Source organism: Astatotilapia calliptera, chromosome 1, assembly GCF_900246225.1.
Source record: "Astatotilapia calliptera chromosome 1, fAstCal1.2, whole genome shotgun sequence".
Taxonomy (NCBI): Eukaryota; Metazoa; Chordata; class Actinopteri; order Cichliformes; family Cichlidae; genus Astatotilapia; species Astatotilapia calliptera.
The window spans coordinates 2,265,546-2,284,314 of record NC_039302.1 but is presented as its reverse complement, the minus strand read 5'-3'; the positions used below and the strand labels follow the sequence as shown (position 1 = coordinate 2,284,314).

Below are 18,769 nucleotides of genomic sequence, written 5' to 3'. Positions count from 1 at the left end.
GTTATTCGAAGATCCCAAATTTAATGCAAAAGTGAGAATAATCCATTAGCTGTAAGCAGCCTTCAGCTGGTCATCGGGACCTGTTCCAGCTTACATGTGGTGAGCTTACCGGTCCAGCTCATACCCACAACTATGGTGTATTTACTATTAGTTTCACTTCAGCTTCTCTTTATTTTCTTAATGCTTTACTAAATACTCGTTAAATCATCAGAGATACGCAGTTTAAAGAGAAATGCATTACTGATGTACTTTTAATATTTCTGCATTAAATCATTTTCAGAAGAAGAAAATCTGGATTTTTCACCTGATCTTAATGATCACATCTTGTGCTCATATTACAATAATGGTGTGTTAGTTCAAAGATACACTAACAAGTTCATAGTAGCTAACTAAATAACCAGAGAACTGGAAAATGGCCTCAGACTTTGTGTACCTGCTGTTTGCATATGGTGCCACCTTGTGGTCTTTTGGAGTATTGCACTATTCCACTATTTGCAAGTCTTTAGTGACTGAAAAGTATGCCGTTGAAGAATTGCTTTGAGTCATTGCTCAGTCAGTTTTGCAGCATGAGCGCCAGCAGTCACAGTGTAACCAGGCCTTCCTGGCCTCGAGGATAATAAGTGTTTTGCACTTTGTGGTAAACTCTCCCTTCATGGAGTCTCTACACTGCAGACTGTGACAGTGATACGCCTGCATCCTCAAGGGTCCTGACCTACCTTCATGTTGCAAAGTGGTTTTTCTTAATCTGTGATACTTTGAGCCTTTGCTGTTAGCTTCTGTTAGCAACCTGTGGCAACCACATGTTATTGTAAACGTAGAACTGGACTGAATAGAGTCTGACTAAGATCTAATCCAGGTTTTAAATTATGATTTCAGTTGCACATTTATTGCACGTTTCCTTAAAGTGCCAAAGAAATGCAAAGTGTTTGCTGTGTTATTTATGTCAGGCTTTTATGTTGGCTCAGTCTGACCCGAACTAACCGCTCATCTCTTCTTTGTCCCTCTTAGGCCTCCTACCGATGACTCAGGAATGCGTAACAATGCTGCCGCCGCTACCACCCTCACCTCCACCCCTCCCAGCAGTCTCCCATCCCAGACGCACCCCTGCAGCCCTCCAGACTCGGCGTCCTCCCTCACCCCCTGCTCTTCACTGCCTCCCTCTGTGTCGCCCACCCTCACAGACGTCTTCGGCCTGCCAACCCCACCTTTGGGCAGCGGCGGCGGCTACAGCCTGAGCTCCTCGTGTGGCGGCAGCGGGAGCTCGCGCTCTCCATCTCCACTTACGCTGATGCAGGCCGTGGCAGCCTCAGGCAAGCCTTTCGCCTCCAAACCCATGGAGCTGTGGAGCAAGCACGACGTGGCGGACTGGCTGGAGAGTCTCAACCTGGGGGAGCACAGGGACGCTTTCCTGGACAATGAGATCGAGGGTGCTCATCTGCCCTCGCTGCAGAAGGAGGACCTGATAGACCTGGGCGTGACAAGAGTGGGCCACCGCATGAACATTGAGAGGGCCCTCAAGCTGCTGCAGGACAGACAAGCCCCGAGGTGACGGGCTGGCGACGTGTGGAGTCAGGGCCAAGGAGAGGGAGGTGTCACGAATCACTTTTACCAATCTCTTCATCAGACATAATCTCAAGACGTGGAACCGGGTGGAAGTTTTGTCCAAGCTGATGCTGCCTCTTGCTGTGTATGTCTCCTCCCATCCTCCGCTGTCGGCCTCATCTCAGTGCTCCAGTGTTGTTCGCCCTCTTCCTGCTTCCCACTGTCCTGAGCATCAGGGGATCATGGGATGTTTGGGGGAACTGCAGGGGGAGAAAGAAGAGAATAGCTGCTATGTCAAATCAAGGCGAGAGAAAGGAGGACAGTATGTGGGACTGTAAAGAAAACAACATATTCTGGAAACACTGGGAAAAAACACTTGTCTGGAAGTTTCTTCACACAAAGACTCGTGGTCACCTGACTGCTTTGGATACTCAAGACTTTTTCCATACACCCCGGTGTGGGTGCATGAAAACCCAGCTGAGCTGGTCGTTGCTCCTTTTCTATCTTTGCTAGAGTTTGTTCAGAGAATATTTCTTCACTAGAGTCCTACCGGAGTTATATTTCTGGGTGCATCTAAGGTTGTAGAGAACAATTTGAGATAGACTTCATTTTTGTTCTTTTTTGTTCTTTTTTGCTTTTCACCTGTTTGTGTCAAAACAACAGCATTTGCTGACATGTTTAACTAATACTAAACCATATCCACACACACACACACACACACACACTTTCTGCACAGTGCCACAAGCTGACGAATGAGATTTCACACAGTCTTTACATCCTGAGCACTTACACACGTGTAGTTACTGCGATGGCCTTCTTCCCTGACAAAGATCAAAGTGTGGAGAGGGGTGGTCACCAGAGGAGGAGCTGCGCCCGAGCTGGGTCCGTGAAGTCCTGCGGCAGTCCGCACCTGCTCGGTGTCCACCTCGTGACTCAAGAAAAACCAAGGTGAGGATGCAAGATGGACGTACAGATGTTGGAACAGGAAAATGGTTGTGCCAGCTTCGCTGAGAGTGCGTCCTTCTCCTCTCTCGGTTTTTCCTTTCCTACTTCTGTGTGCATGTGTGTGTGTTAATAGTTCACCCAAAATATCATTAAGGTCCATTTAACTATTTCTATGAATCTGCTATATAGGGCACTTATAGGGAAACGAAAAGTGTTACTTTTTGTATTTTTACCATCAAATCTTCTTCACTTACAGCAGGTCGGCACCTGCCCACAGTATGGCCCACAGTAACGCTAACGTACCAGACACCCTGTGTGTAAGTGGTAGAACAGAGTGGTTATTACACTGTGTGTTTCTAGCATTCGTGCATTATTTTGGGAAATCCACTTACTCGCTTTCTTGCTGTGAAATAGAAAGATCGATATCGCTCTCTTACTGGTCGCTGAGAGCTGGAGTGAAATGCAAAACATCCGTCCACCTGTTTTATGCTCACTTTCAATGAGAGCAGAAGATATGACACATCGATACGCATAAACACGCATTTATTCAAACAAAGGAAAACTATCAACCAACAAATGTAAGGTGGTCTAAACCTTACTAAGCTTCCACTGTGTGGGATGATGAGAAGATGGTCAAGTTTTTCACATGAGTTTGACTTTCAACTGGAACTTTGTCATTTCAAGAGAGAGACTGTCTTTCACAAACTAGTACCAACTACTCGGCTTTGCTACTTTGATAAATGTACTGCAGATAGTGCTGACAGGATTCTTACACTGGATCCAAGCTAGGAGACATCATCCTGTAGTTTGTTTATATACATTTCCCTTGTTTTTCCTGGTCCTTAGCAGGATATAACACCGGACAGCAGTAATGCACCTACAGGCTGTTTGCATCGTTAAATCACAAAAATGAGAGAAGGCCACCAGAGGCCTGTACTGTGCAGCAGGATTTTAGGCCATCCAAGTAACTTCTGGGTTAACTCTTGGTTTTCTGTAGTGCAAAGGTGGTTGACATCATACTGGGGTACATCGCTATGGTAACTTACGATGTCCACCTAAGTCATTGGCTACTGACCAATCAATTCTCCAGAAAATAGCAGGATCCCTCTGACCTCTACAGGCAGAGTAGGAGGGACTAAAGTCTTTCAGCAGTGCCTAATGTCTCTGCGCTTCCCTGATGATTATCAGAAATAAATATAGATTTGTAGATATTACTTTATAATTGAATGTTTTATCCGTCAGCTGCATCCTAAAACAGGACACCTACACTGTACTTGCTGTCCTCATATGACATCTCTGCACACATTAAGCCTTTGAACTGTTTTTATATTTAATCTGTCAAACCCCTTAAACAGCACTGAGTCTGCAGCTGAAAGAATAAAAACTAAAACTGTCAGGAGAAGGCTACAGATTGTAGATTCTCTGCTGGGGAAACACATTTTACATGTGCAGCTTGTTAAGCTGGACCTACAACCACAGAATGAAGCGTAAACTTTCCCATTGTCCCCCGAATGTGCGCATATAAATTTGGTGATTTAGAAAACGTGTAAAATGTTGTTATACTTGATTCTGATCTGCTGCGAGATATCTTTTGCAGCTACTGGGATGAAGATCGCCCAACAAGAGCACCTGTTCAACCAGTCAGATTCATTTCTCCTTTATCAGGCTGTGGGCAGTAACATTTAATGTTTAAATGACTCCTGTTTAACGTTTCAGATCTTTAAAGTGCACCTTAAAAACAAACAGCAGCATGGAGAGAGCATTCAGGAATAATATAAATGTTGCAGCTGTGTGCGAGAAATCACCAGATTCATGCTTTGTAGCACTGCTGTCCCATCTTATTTGCAGCAATGTTGCATTTGCTGTTAGATTTTTATCATCATCTGATTGGTGTGGGTGACACTCACAGGGATCGTTTTGTGTGGAAGAAGACTCATATATGACCAGTGAAATGCTCCTTTCAGATTGGTCAAATGCTGCCAACACCACTCCTTTCATATACCCGTGCTGATGAAACCCTAAATTAGTTTTGGGAGTTGATAACCAGCTTTGAGTGACCACTTATCCTTATTGCTAATGTTAGGATGAGTGAATCCACATAATGGAAAGTTGGTTGTGTAGAACTTGCTGTGGTACAGGACCCAGGTGTTCTAACTCAGTACCAGATACTGGACTGGTAAATCATCTGTCTGGTAAAGTGTTTGCTTTATGAGACAGACATGCTGGAAGCATTACGCTTAATCCAAAGATTAAGTAAATGGTAAATGGACTGGTTCTAGCGCTTTTCTACTCATCTGAGCACTCAAAGTGCTTTACACAACTTGTGCATTCACCCAAGCACACCTTTCTAAGATGTGCGTGAATGTATAGCTAACATTCACACACTCACATGGATGCATCGGAGAGCAATTTGCCAAGGATATTTGGCATGTAGACTAGGGGAAGCCAGGAATCGAACCACCAACCTTCCGATCAGTGGATGACCTGCTCTACCTCCTGAGCTACAGCCACTCACGTCAGTTACTAGTGAATATCAGTATTTTTACTTTAAACGTCAGTCCTATTTAGAGCACACACGTGTTTCTAGATCACTGAAGGATCATTTTTTCTGTATTATAAAACAAAAAAGGTTTCGTACATATCGGACAAAACATACACGGACACAACACGTTAGTATCCAATAATAATCGGTTGGAATATCACGTGATTCCGTGTAGAAAAGGACACTCATTTAGAAACAATGTTTCTCTTTTACAACTGCATTTACAGCTTTAGAAGGTGTAGACAGTAAAAAGTCAAACTCAGGTACACTAACTAAATTGCTCAGTTGAAGAATGCATTGACTTATAGAAGTAGGTAAAACTGAGATGTTCATGCAGTTCTCTGTGCAAAGAGTGCAAAGTAGGTTAGCTTAGCATCGAGTCGAGCCACAGGTTGTGAAAAGATTTGTTGGTGAGGACCTTTATCTTGTCTTTGATTATTGAGGTGGATATTTCTCCCTGAGCTCGACTCACAGACAGAAGACTGGTGCAGATTTTCTTCCTGGAAGAAAGAAGTGTGTGTATTTCCCAAAATACTGAGCTGCTTAAGGTTCTCACTGGATGGCGTTTTGTTGCGTTTGAATCCAGTGTGAAATCCTTTACAAACATTCTTTTGTTTACTTTTGAACTTTTACATGTTTGAATATACCAGAATGCTTTAAGCAAACTAACGTTTAAGAACTTCAGTTCAGTGATTGGTATTTCAAAAGCTACGATAAGTAACATTTTTATGGAGCAAAAAAGAATCATTGAAACATTTTGTATGCTGTTTTTTGCTTATGAGGAAAATAATAATAAACTGTGTGCATTTGGTTAACTTGAGTTCAAATCTGACCAGATTCAAAATGGAAAAACTGGAACAGTCCTTCGTGGTGGCAAGCAGCACTAAAGCAAACTAATAGTCACAGACTCTGAAAGCAGACTCTTTGTCTTTAGGGCGTAACAGGACACTTTCTTCTAAACGTCCTTAACTGCAAGCTGGAGTCAGATGTCATCGAATCACGCTGAACCATTTTCGAGCTTTGGGTTTTACATAATTATGTGTTCACATTGCCGTCTCCTACATTCTAACCACTGTGCAAGAAACGGAGAATAATCACTTGACCAAGCCAGCACGCGGTCATCAGTGTGAGCCCGGCGTGAGAGCAGACAGGGATAGAAAACTGCTGCTCGATTCGAGTCCCATAGTTTCACCGCAGCAGAGGCAGGATTCAGACCGAGGATCCAGTTTAAACCCAAGTCAGACGGTGCGTTTGCCAGCAGTGATAACGGGTTAGTCGGAAGTAGAAGTGCAGTATGCGCTGTCGTGTATATAAGAGTGTTTAAATGGATTAAAATGTCTATTAGATTATATGTATAGATCTATTCAGATGTTTAGAAGAAAAAAATTCTAAGAAGATAGATTTATTGTTGTCAGAGCTGACCTGATGACCTAAGCACTGGTCTCATTTGCCCCGTCATCATCTGTAACCAGCTCGCCCCCCTCCGCCCTCCACCTCCGTCAGTCACACAGCTCCGTAGATAGAAGGCGCTCTCTCCAAGTAGATTTTTTCAGAGCACTCTTAGATAGAGCGTTGATATGTGCTTGACAGTAAGCAGTGTCTGGAAATATATCTGGTTTTCTTCTGCCCTTATTTGCGTTCATGTCGCACTCCACAGCTTCACGTAGGCGCTGCTTTTTGAGGTGACAAATGAAACATACACAAGTTCTGTGTTCTGTGAACATTAGCCGTACGGAGGCCGGCACGGGACAATGCTGCTACAATCCTGTTCCTGTTTGAACTTCTTTTCAAAACACGTACAGTGGCGTGCCAGGCGGGGTAGAAAAGCACAGTATTTTTAAAGATTTGTATAGAGTTCTATGAAATTTTATAGAGGTTACCTGAACAAAAACTGTTCAACACTGATGTGTGGATTGCCAAACAGAAATACCATATATACGTAGATGCGATGTGGATATTATTAAACTTATGGGTTATGTAAGAAGCAATATTTATTCTAACTGAATCTCCTTGGTTGTGTTTTCTTTTGCCATTTTAAAGTTACATATCATGATGCAATCACTTGTCAGTGTTTTATTAAGCGTTGCCTAAAATAGATGCACTCTCTACTGCAGTAGTAATACTTTGGCCAATCAAGTGACCACTGAACCCAGGCTTTGAAATCCCCGAGTCTGGGTTTTTTGTTAAAAAACACAAAAGTTACATTTCTAAAAGTATATCTGCAGGCCATGTTGATAGGAAACTATATGAAACGTATATATATATGTGTGTATGTATACATACAGAGATCCACCAAAAAGATGTGCGGTGCCTGTTGATCCCTTCCTGTGGATCAGTGGGTCACTCAGCACTTTTATCTGTGGACATGTAGAGCTGAGTAGATGTAGTAATAATCTTTAAAGAGCATCACCGTAGCGTGGCGTTTCACCGGGCCGTGTTCACCACAGGCATGGCTCACTAACCCACTTCCACTCCCCGTCAAAACACTGCTCCCACTCTTTCATTGTCCAACATTTGGGTAACTTTTTCTTTTTTTTCTTTTCTTTTTGATCAATTAAGTTCTGTTTTTTTTTCCATGAATAGATTTTACTCATTGATTAAGTCTTCATAGAGGCTAAGATGTTTTCGGTAATTTGTGCAAAGACTTGTGTTCATGTTTTCTATGTTGCTGTAATTTTGTGCTATTAAATCATCATAGAGTCAACTAATTACTGAAATGAAAAGAGAGAGAATTTTCCTGTAACTGCACTCTTCCTTCCCCCTCCCCCCTCAATTCCTCAAAACTTCTTGTATGGCAACCAAAATTCACTGTAAGAAATAAATATAATATTGCACTACTGTATCCCTCTCAGTCCTTATAGTACAGGCCTGGTGCGTGGGTCTAAGTGTCTGTGTGTCAGCTAAGAAGCAGCCAGCCACACCTGAGGTAGTCGGTCTGTGGGGATGAACTAAATTCCGTCATCTGGAATAACAGGAAGCATCTTTTCTTTATTACGCAGACGCTGAATGCTCATATAACTGCGTTTTGTTGTCCTGCTTTGTACGTTCCACAATTACGGTCTCTTTGTTTTTGGTATGTTGGCTGAGAATCGTGTGCATCGCCAGAATAATCAGACGATTACACCAGAGCGTTTCCTTTTTTTTCATTGAGAAAATCAGAAAAATTGTGTAAAAATTCCTACTTAAGCACAGTAACAGCGAGTGCTTAGCAACCTTGGTATGGATGAAGACGTAGCTGGAGAGCAGTGAGGTAAAAGTAGTTATGAAGAATAAGTTGGATGATGTTTCTGCATCACAGATGCACAGGGACCCTCCCAGGAGATGATTTACATACTAACTCCATTAAACTGAACTCAGCTGCTCCTTTGTCACGTGTCACCACAGCAGGAAGCTCCAAATGTGATGTGTCCTGTCCTTACAACATCTACCAATGGATTTGTGTCTCCAGCTGGAATCAAACCAGTGACCTTTTGCTTGCCAAGTGAACGCTTGAACCACTACATTATGGAGCCACAAACAGAGTACAATATTCATCTTCTAAAGTATTGAGTGATTAAACTTTAAAATATATTAATCCAATTCCACGTCAAAGTTTCTAAATTCCAGTATTTATTTAGTACATTGTTCAGTTAAACAGAAATTCTTTTACTCTGTTTCCATGAGAATAAACACAGACCAAAGATTTTTTTGGATGTGTGTCACTGGGCCGAGGCCTCCAGCTGCTGGAGGGGGGTGCTCCTGGATTCCCTGTTCCTTCATCCTCGACCCCTCCCTCCTCGTACAGCAGCATCCAGATACACCTGGTAGGCCAACTGGGGGCATCCATTAAATGAGGTGGGTGCAAGCTGGCTGGGCTGTTTGTTTCTCCTGTTCTCTCTCTTTCAGGTGGATTCGTTAGCCAGGCTGCAGTCAGTCTCAGCCTCTGGGTGGAGCATTCTTACCTGGCCTGCCCCACACACCTGTGAGTCATCTGTTTCTTTCATTTAAGACTGCTGTGTAAGTCTGGGCGAGAGGTGGGGTACACCTTGGACAGGTCACCAGTCTGCAGGGCTAACACAGCGAGACAGACTACTGCTGTAGCTCAGGTGGTAGAACAGGTTACCTGCTAACTGGAAGGCTGGTGGTTCAATCCCTGTCTGCTCAAGTCTGCATGTGAATAAACCACAAGACTTCTGTAGCAATGTGCTTTGGACAGGTGAGGTCAAACTTACTGTAACCTGTAACGGTGGTTGGACGTGTGGTGATCTGAGCTTGTTTTGCAGCCTTGGGCTGAATACAAAGCTTAACGTGCCCGGGGAATCTTTCCATTTAGTGACTTCACGCTAACATCAGCAGTCAGGATAAGAATCACATGATCCAACTCACCAACCCAGCGTTTCCTGATCTAGGTACAAGCTTGTTCACGTGAAAGGAGAATGAAAGTAATCCAGCTGCTGCAGATAAAGTAGTGATGTGAGACTGAGAAGAGTCATCAAGTTAAAGGTAGGAATAAAAACCGACCGCGCTGATCTGTTCTCATCGACCAGTCCATTAATTTAATGTTTATATTTGCATTAGACTGTTTTAATTGAGTTCCATTTTATTTATGCAGCACCAAATCATAACAGCAGTCGCCTCAGTTTTTATTCTTGGAAAGCTGCAGCCCCAATGTTTCATAGTCTGAGAGCAAGTAAAGCACGAAAACAAAACCAGAGTTCAAACGCAGGTATAGTCTACCTGTACAGTACAAACAGGTGCGCTGGTTTATATGTTAATGCTTATAGAACAACAAAACTGTTTGCAGTGAAAAGGGGAAAAAAGTCAAGTCATGTGTTGTTACCTAGGACCAGATGGTATGCCCCAGTAAGAAGAGAACCACCTTTGTAGTACAGAAAATCCAGTTTTAACCCCAAAGCTACCTGGATAAGATGAAATTGTGCTTTTAGTACAGGCTGCAGCCAAAACCAGTGGTTGGCGTGGCTGTGTCCATCATTCATTTACAGTCACAATTCAGCAGTTGTAAGCAGCAGATCAGTTAAAGCTTCCTTTTCCCAAGTCTACAGTTGATCCCTTTACGTTTGGTTCACTCCAGCAGATTCAATGTAGCACTAAAATGTTGGATGTTATCTAGTTTGGTAGTTGCCACATTCACATTACAGCCAAGAGAACCCCAGTGCAAGAACAGGAGACACAAACTGAACCTTAGGGGTCACAAGCTAGACCCAGTGCCAGGCCCAAGCTTGGGTTTATGGGAGGCTTGTGTCAGGAATAGCATCCAATGGAAAATCGGTGTCAAATTATACATGGATCTGTGTGTTGTGGTAAAATAAGGAGAATAAGGAAGCAACCAAAAGTTCCACTGATTTAAATCATTTATATCATGTTTTCTCTGGCTAGAGTTTCTTCGCACACCCACGTACACGCACCGGACAGCTAGAATACAGTGATGGAGACTGAAACAGCTGATTGTTGGGGGTTTCTTTGTATTATTGCAGCGTCTTTACCTTACAATAAGTGCCTTTGGGCACGGCACTATGTAAAATTGAACTGAAATTGAAAAACTAAATGCGTCTAGGTCAAATGGAGGAAAGCTTGAAACAACACAGACAAGTTAGAATGGCCTAAAATAATTTATTATCAAATTAACAACATTTTATATTTATTTAGTCCTGATTTACTTCAAGGGTGCTAACATTTAGCTCTTGACACGCAGCACTTTTTTTCTCATGTGTGCGTTTTCTGTTTTGTGCTGTTTCCTTCAGCTCGGCCACCACCCTGCACATCACATATTTATTCACGGCGACCCTCTCGATGGCCTTTGAGTGGGCAGGATGGATGCGGTGGAGCTCACTGAAAGCACCGCTGGCTCTGAGGTAGGCCTTTAATTTCTTCGGGGCCATTGCATTTGGGGGGATTTTTTGGATGACGCTGTCACATTTCGAAATGCATTCTTTGAAAGCTTCGGATGGATGAAGCAGCCGGGCAGAGGTTGGGCTTTTCTTCACAGCTGAGACGGCATCCTTCTCCATCCGTGTGTGATAGTTGTGCTCTGTGTCATTGGTCTCCACAAGCAAACTTTCACATTCGGTACAAGCACTGACTTCTGGATCTTGAGCCACTTTCTGCACCACCCATCCAGCTACATCAGCAAGTTTCACCTCCTCACCTCTCTCTGGGTCACCTGGTGTGTCCTAAAAAAAAGAACCGTTAGTGAAAGCTGAACTATTACAAAAATGTGTTGACCATGTTCACCATTTCTCCTAACCCCAGTCAGAGAACCCACAGAGACACAGAGAGCACGCAAACTCCTCACAGAAAGGTCCCAGACTGCATTTGAACGCAGCATCTTTTTATTGTGAGGTGACCGAGCCAACTACTACAGTTCGAGTCATTTAAAGTAAACCGTCTGAAAGTCTGAAGCTATGGTTCTCTTCAAGTGAGGGTGTTTGAAGATCTCAGGCATTTATTCTCGTCGACAGTCTCAGAGCCAAAACTCACTGAAATCTTAAAGTTGATCCTTAATTTTTTTAAAAAAAGGTTTCATATCTTTGTTTTGCCCTCACATTTTTTTTCTTATACAGACACAAGAACGTTTGAGCCTCGACTTTTTTTCAGCTCTTCAGCTCAGAGAGCGCAAACATAAATAATTAAAACATGCACAGCTCAATTGCCTTGATTTGCTAAAAACACACTCTTCACTGTTACTGTCATCACCTTCTGACTGGCAGGCCATCCCAAAGGCTCCCGATCCTCCTCTTCACTCTAGTTTAAGAAAGAAATACAGTTTCATTCACAAACAAGTAATAACAGCGTGATCATTCACACAATGGCCTGAAGTGAGGTTCATTCTTTTACTGAAGACATTTAAAAGTCTCTCTCAGACACGCATTCAATTGGAACATATGTGTGGCATCTTTGACCAGGTACAGTCTAACAAAGTGAACATTTTTACATTCAGCCATGACCATATGGTCATTGATAATGTCATTTGGCACAATGTGCTATTCCCATTTTATTATGCTACCTGAAATCTAAATTGCTCAGTCTGAGCCTGTCCCACCAACGTTCGTAATTATTCTCCCCTGACACCACGTTGTGTTTTCGTGTCTCCTTCAGACTTCACCTTCTTCCACTCTGTCACTCTGTGTTCCTCCCTCTTCTTGAAGTGTTTAACACAGCAATTTCCATTCTTTTTACAAAATCCACTACCATCTGTAGGGTCGTTACCTTAACTACCTAACTACCGTATTTTCCGCACTATAAGGCGCACTTAAAATCCTTTAATTTTCTCAAAAATCGACAGTGCGCCTTATGTATGAATTCTGGTTGTGCTTACTGACCTCGAACCTTTTTTGATGCGGTACACGGCGCTTAAAAAGTTGTCAAAAATGTTTTAGTACGACTTTGGTAAGCTACGAAGCCGAACCGCTTGATGGATTGTTGGAGCATTACGGCTACCGTAGTCAGGAGCCTCGCGGAGTAATCTGGGTCCTAAACTCCGTCGGCTTCACGTCTCAAAGTCAAACAAACACTGAGAGTTACAAACTGTCTAAATTCTTTCATCTGTAATAAAATGATCGATGTTGCTGCTTTACCAGGTGTAACAATTAAGTTTAACATCCAGGCATCCATGAAAACAGAATTTATTAAATGTAAAAGTTAGCAGGAAGTTAGCTCACTAGCTAAGCACGATATAGCATGTTCTGACTGAGAGATTTCTGACAACATTCAAACGTACAGCTCTGCTATCACTTCCAACATAAATGAAGACAGAAAACTAAACAGCAGTGACGTTTGTAGGGTTACTGAAGTTGGGCTAGCTGGTATAGAGATTGATAATGTGACGTCATTCAGGGGTAAAACTGCAAAGGATTCTGAGAACTCATGGCAAGAGGTACTAGCGCACGCAGGCTTTCAATTGAAATTACATTACACAGCGATAAAAAGAAATACAAAAAATGGCAAGAAGCTGTTGTATTATTAACTGCAATAGCCGGTCGCATGACAGCCATGGGAAGCCGACGGGTAAAGACATCAGTTGTTATTGGATTACGTCGTTTCATGGGCTGCATCCTCCTGAGGCCACATTTGTAGACCGATTACGTCACAGCAACGCGACGAAGGCTGTCCAAATTCGTAGACTCTTCCGAATGCAGCCGACAAATGCGTCCTCCTTTTCGCTGAATTTGAAGGATGGGCCGGGTGTGTCCTTCGTGGCCTACCATATCCCAGAATTCATAGCGCGGCCCAGCCAAACTCCAGTTTCCAACAATGGCGGCCTAACATTAATATTTATTGAAAAAAAAATGTTCCTCCAGATATAAGAATGAATCTTTTCTTATGGACTCAAATAAGTTTTGCTGGAAAACTGAATATGTAACAAGCAAAGCTTAATACTAAACAATATATATATTAGCTGTATAATACCAGTAGGCCAGCTCTAATAGGAATTTGGTGTGGCTTTGCGGGCCAAATGTAATTAGGCTGCAGGCCAGAGTTTGACACCTATGCTGTAAATGGACCAAACTTCAGTCAGGAGAACAACTGAGATGATCCATTCACAATACGAGGTTAGTCATTAATATACTGCAACAACATGGGAATAGAGCAGCTGCCAGAGAATTCAGCATTAATGAATCAATGGTACAGAAGTGGAGGAAGCAAGAAGAATGAGCTGAGTAAAGTTTGACTTATCTGACTGCTTTGTTTCACTTAATGCGCCTTATGGTCCGAAAAATACGGTACTCCTCTTCTCCTCTGTTCTGTGGACAGCTACAGGTACCTTGGTGTTCATCTGGACAATAAACTGGACTGGACTCATAATTCAGATGCTCTCTACAGAAAAGGGCAGAGCAGGCTGTTTTGCTCTTTTGGAGTGAAGGACTGACTCCTGAAGACCTTCTATGACTCTGTGGTGGCCTCAGCCATCTTTTACGGTGTGGTCTGCTGGGGACAGGAAGAGAACGAAGAGGCTGGAGGGCCAGCTCTGTTCTAGGACGCTCTCTGGACCCTGTGGAGGTGGTGAGTGACAGGAGAATGGCGGCTAAGCTGTCATCGCTGTTGGTCAGCATCTCCCAGCCCATGCAGGAGACTCTGACATCACTGAGCAGCTCCTTCAGTGGCAGCTGCAGCACCCACGATGTGGGACGGAGAGACTCCGCAGGTCTTTCCTTCCTACTGCTGTCAGACTCCACAACAAAGATTTCGCAGCTGACCAAACACACACATCTACACAGGTGCAATAACACTAAGTAATTTTTTTTCTTCTGACAACGTAGTATTTTATTCTATTGTATATAGTGTTTTATTCTTATTATCTTATCCTAATCCAGTGTTTTTCTTAATTTTTGCTGCTGTAACTTTGCACTGTCCACTTTCTGCTGTGACACAACAAATTTCCCACGAGTGGGACTAATAAAGGCTCATCTTATCTTATCTTGTTCCCTTCAGCTACATGTCCACTGATGTGTGCTCCAATCACCATTCTCTACCACTTCATCCAACTTACTCCAGAATCCCTCTGTCCCTGTTAACATCAGACGTGTGGGGCATCCTGTCCTCACCTTCAGAACACTACTGCCATACTCTTCCTATCTACACTATGATAGAACAGTTTGAATCCACCTCTAGTGCTCCAGGCCTTGCTTCCCTTCCACCTCATCTCTTGCACACATAATAATATCAAACTTCGTTCTCTCCAAAATGCTCAGTATGTTGGATTTATCTATGCTTGGGACCGGCACTAGAAGTATACCGGGTCAAGTCCCCATCAAAAGAAAACCCAGTAATCTGGTATCTCAAATTATTAGAATATCTGATGTCAAGTTTGAGTAATTTACTATTTAAACTGTAGAATTACTACAATAGAAATACTGTATTTCAGTAAATGTGACCCGCTTACTTGACAGTTGTCTGGTTGATGATCATTAGTAGGTAAGAATGCTGGATCAAAGCATATTAATGGAAAACAGACTGGAAGAGGAACATACAGCAGGAAAAGGTGCTCAAGCACAGGGATGACCGTCAGAGGATTGTCAATGACATTTGAGAGATCTTCTTTAGAGATCTACTAAGGAGAAAAAAACTGAACCCATGCTCAGTAATTCGGATTCAGAAGTCTGGAGGAAGACCGGAGAGGTACAGGATCCAAGGTCTCTGCGGTCTGTGATGGTTTGTGATGCTATGCCATCTGCTGGTGTGGGTAGTGGTTAGTCCACTTTGTTTTATCAGGTCCAAAGTCAATGCAGAAGATTTCAGAGGACTTCATGCTTTCATCAGCTATTACACTTTATGGAGATTCCTTTTGCAGCAGGACTTAGCCTCTGTTTATGTGCTACAACTATGACCTGATGGTTTGCTCACCATGTTATTGTTGTGCTTGATTGGCCAGCCAACTTGACTGACATGAATCCCTCTGAGAATCTGTTGGTTAATGTTGAGGTGCTGGAGTTCTGATTTTCATAAGCTACAAACCAAAATCTTAAAATTAAAAAAGGCTGAAAATATCTAAGGAATCTAGAATATGTGAAAGTTGACCTCCTGGAACTAAATCATGAAAAAAGAGAACTTCTTTAAAGTATCCAGATTTTTTCGTTAGTACATTCAAACTTACTGGACTCGCTTCCTGACTGACCACCTGGTGCCTCCTCAGAGTGGTTGAAGACGGTAACTGAAACATTTTTTGGAGTTCAGAGTAACAGCTTGGGCTCTGTTTGTACAGCTGGATTGCCATGTCCTTTTGTTTCTTGTCATATCTCTGGCCGTGTTTCCTCACCTTGGCCATGGCTATTTGCTTGTCAAAAAACTCCTTTGCTGCCTGTGGAAGGCAGTCGGAGGCAGCAGTCAGCTGATCGCCTTGGTCACTGCTACTGTTCTGCTGCTGTTCGAGTCTGAAATGAAGCACATTCATATTTACTAAATGTACTGTTTTTACTGCAATGACACATATAACCGAACTGCTACATACTTTCTTTTCAGTTCTCTGATTTTGCTGTTCATGCGGAACTTCATCAGCCGCATTCTGGCCCTCTCTCTCTGCAGAATGCTTTTCAGATCCTTGATTTTCTAAAAGTGTATTAAAAGATATTTATAGTTTCTATGAAAACAACATATTTCAATAGAAAAGCAGGATTCTTTGATTCTGTTTGACCTCATCCTTCTCTGCCAGCAGCTTGTTAAACATTGCCACGACCTGTTCATATGGGGGTGTGTCTTGCAGAGGCACTGGAGCATGAACATCAGTAGAAGGCATCTCCAAATCTAGAAGAACACAATTTCAAATGTTACTACAGCACCAGAAAAGTTACGCACAATATGTTTTTAAAAACTGTCTGTCAGAGACAAAAGAATGTAAACCATTATTCTCACTGAATGTCTGTACCTCTCTGTTCCTCCTTTATAGTGTGCAGAAGGATGGGGACGGCTTCAGGAGCCAGACGTTTTCTTCTACCCTTAAAAAACAAAGTGCAACTTTAAGAGAGTCTGCACCAACAAGTAATAAACTTCTATAACATCTGTATGTACAAATTGGTCTGTATGCTGCACCCATTACAAAAGAAAAGGGTGCTTTCAGCTAAATGAAGGCACCTGTGTGATATAAACCGTCAGGACAGCAGGTTACAAGCTAGCAGCAAATGTGCTACTGCCTAATACGTGCAGGTGAATAGTGGCCTTGTGAAAAAAACCTCACATCTGTAAATGAAACTAAGACAGCATGCTTCACACAGAGACTTGGGCCGGCTGCCCCTCCTCCAGCCGGTTCTTCCTGTTAAAAAGGACGTTTTCTTTCCCACTGTTGCCAAGTGCTCACTCATAGGGGTTGTAGGGTCTTTTCTCATAGAATATAAAGCACTGTTGTTCTGATTTAGCTTTATATAAATGGAATAAAATTGAAATGAAGTGTTGGAACTGAGTCTGAAATCCTGGAGATCGATTGTTAACTTTATTACAAGAAATACTTGGAAGCAAAAAGAAACAATGGGCTGCTTTCTGCCTTCCTGACCTACATCTGTGAGAAACAGGGTTTACCTTTGAGTTTATGTCCTTTGGCCTGAAATGTTGTTCGCAGACCACATACCCAGCTCTGTCGGACTCTTCTCTCGTCATGTCGGGGGATAAGTCTGCCCTCATCAAATTAAGAAGCCATTTCCGCCTCCTGTATTAATTATTCACATTGCTTCAAAAACAAATCAGATCAGCTTCACAGACTTCTTCTGCATGTTTCGCTTTACACGTGTTTAAGAAACAGCTGTTCGCGCATTACTTATGCCACATTTCTGCCTGACGTCATTACGTAAAATCAGAAGTGATTTAAACCAAAGTATTGCTATGTGACAGTTACCTTGGTAACGCCTCGAGGCACCTTTGCTAAAGAAAAACGAATTTGGATGTCTCTTTTTTTAAAGGTCAGTAAGCAGGTAAACTGACCTTTTATAACCCTTGACTGGTGACTGTGCGTGGAGTTTTTCGCACTCCGTGAACATTATAAACGAAAGCTAAATCAAAATGCTACGTAAGTACCTGCAGACGTTACCAAGATGGCTGCCGAGTGGCGAGGTTGCTATAAGGATGAATCACCTAACGGGACTGAGCTGATGTGATTAAATACCACAGAGTAAGAAACCTTGCGTATCTCCGCTGATGTAAGTCTTTAATGACTGGTCTGTTGACGAAAACACGTCATTAAAAACATTGTGATTTTGTGACTAAGTTACCTTGTACTGTCCTTTGGGAATGCGAAAAACGAAAGCCCACAGCCCACTCGATTATTACAGCCGCAGAAAGCACACAAACGTGGCATGCCAACTTGTTATTGTATCCACGTTGTACTAACTAATGCTCATACAACAATTACATTTGATTTTGCAAAAACTGAAGTCCACTAAGCCGCCATCTTGGTAACGCATCCGGGCAGTTATAGCGCCTTCACGTCGTGTCGGGAAAAAAAAGTTTCCTGCTGTTCCAAGAAGACTGCTGCTTTATAACACATTCACCTGTTCAGCATGGTGCAAGAGTCTGACTGACCCTTCATTTCTTTAGAAATAGGTGCAGTGATTTACTAAAACGTGCAAGTATAGCAAACATAAATGCAAAATATAATGTATAATCCTAATAAGGCATAAAATGATAGTATATATTTAATTATATGGAGTCCGCCGGTGACTAAGAATTTCTAGGTGCAAAGTATTCTGTATGCTTTGAACACAAATTCAATGTGAAGTTCTTATTGTGTTCTCAAATACAGTAATTTGCAGGACAGCTTAACCTATTCAACTGTGAAATGTTCAATACCTTTTTAATGCATGTGTCTCAGATCCCAATTCATTTTGATAAAAAAAAAAAAGAACAGTGAAATTCAGGCTTTTAAGTCTTTGTGATAATCTGAAACACTGGTGCACAGTCTTTTCAGTGTGCAAAAAAATAAATAAATGTGATAAATGAAACTAAAATCTATTAGCAATCATATACATGTCCACACTTTGAAACATAAAAATGTAAGCAAATTGGAGATGAACGAACTCTGCACACACTTAACAAAATTATTTTCCAAGTTGTAAATGGAGTCCCATCTGGAAACTTAAGTTTTAATACAACCAACATTTTCCAAGAGTGTCACAAGATCAAAATAATATGTATGATACTGTAAATGATGTAACCTGTCCTTGTTTGCAGTCACAGCAGTACTGGATGCATTTGCCCAAAATAGTCTACAGATATCATGACATCACTGCAATTTGTTAAACCCCCGATAATTTTTAAATG

At 42.3% G+C, this 18,769-nt stretch overlaps 2 protein-coding genes and 1 long non-coding RNA gene across 18 annotated transcripts in view; 2 read left to right on the top strand and 1 right to left on the bottom strand.

Moving 5' to 3' along the window:
• shank2b (SH3 and multiple ankyrin repeat domains 2b) overlaps positions 1-4,903 on the top strand; it is a 306,872-nt gene extending 301,969 nt beyond the window's left edge. For all 9 annotated transcript variants that reach the window (XM_026194603.1, XM_026193999.1, XM_026194263.1 and 6 more), the window contains one exon: positions 1,009-4,903. In XM_026194603.1, coding sequence (XP_026050388.1) covers positions 1,009-1,549 — 541 coding nt within the window. In that variant the 3' untranslated portion in view covers positions 1,550-4,903. The remainder of the gene's footprint in view (positions 1-1,008) is intronic.
• A 4,170-nt stretch (positions 4,904-9,073) lies between these two features.
• LOC113037075 (uncharacterized) lies at positions 9,074-16,469 on the top strand. 2 transcript variants are annotated; one of them, XR_003274584.1, is made up of 4 exons: positions 9,074-9,224; positions 9,418-9,511; positions 10,771-10,881; positions 16,410-16,469. It is a non-coding gene; the product is annotated as an uncharacterized LOC113037075 (long non-coding RNA). The 2 variants fall into 2 exon arrangements; XR_003274578.1 differs by having other exon boundaries at positions 9,342-9,511.
• On the bottom strand, positions 10,369-18,758 carry LOC113036733 (uncharacterized). Of its 7 annotated transcripts, XM_026193467.1 has the most exons (9): positions 17,722-18,758; positions 17,036-17,162; positions 16,389-16,458; positions 16,158-16,267; positions 15,975-16,072; positions 15,783-15,897; positions 15,621-15,677; positions 11,723-11,770; positions 10,369-11,199 (listed from the first exon to the last, which is right to left on the bottom strand). In XM_026193467.1, exons 1-9 carry the CDS (start codon positions 17,805-17,807, stop codon positions 10,672-10,674), a joined length of 1,239 nt encoding a protein of 412 aa, XP_026049252.1. In that variant the 5' UTR covers positions 17,808-18,758; the 3' UTR covers positions 10,369-10,671. The 7 variants fall into 7 exon arrangements, with proteins under 7 accessions (XP_026049252.1, XP_026049010.1, XP_026049412.1 ...); XM_026193225.1 differs by having other exon boundaries at positions 15,621-15,897; XM_026193627.1 differs by lacking the exon at positions 15,621-15,677.
• Between the last annotated feature and the right edge of the window lie 11 nt (positions 18,759-18,769).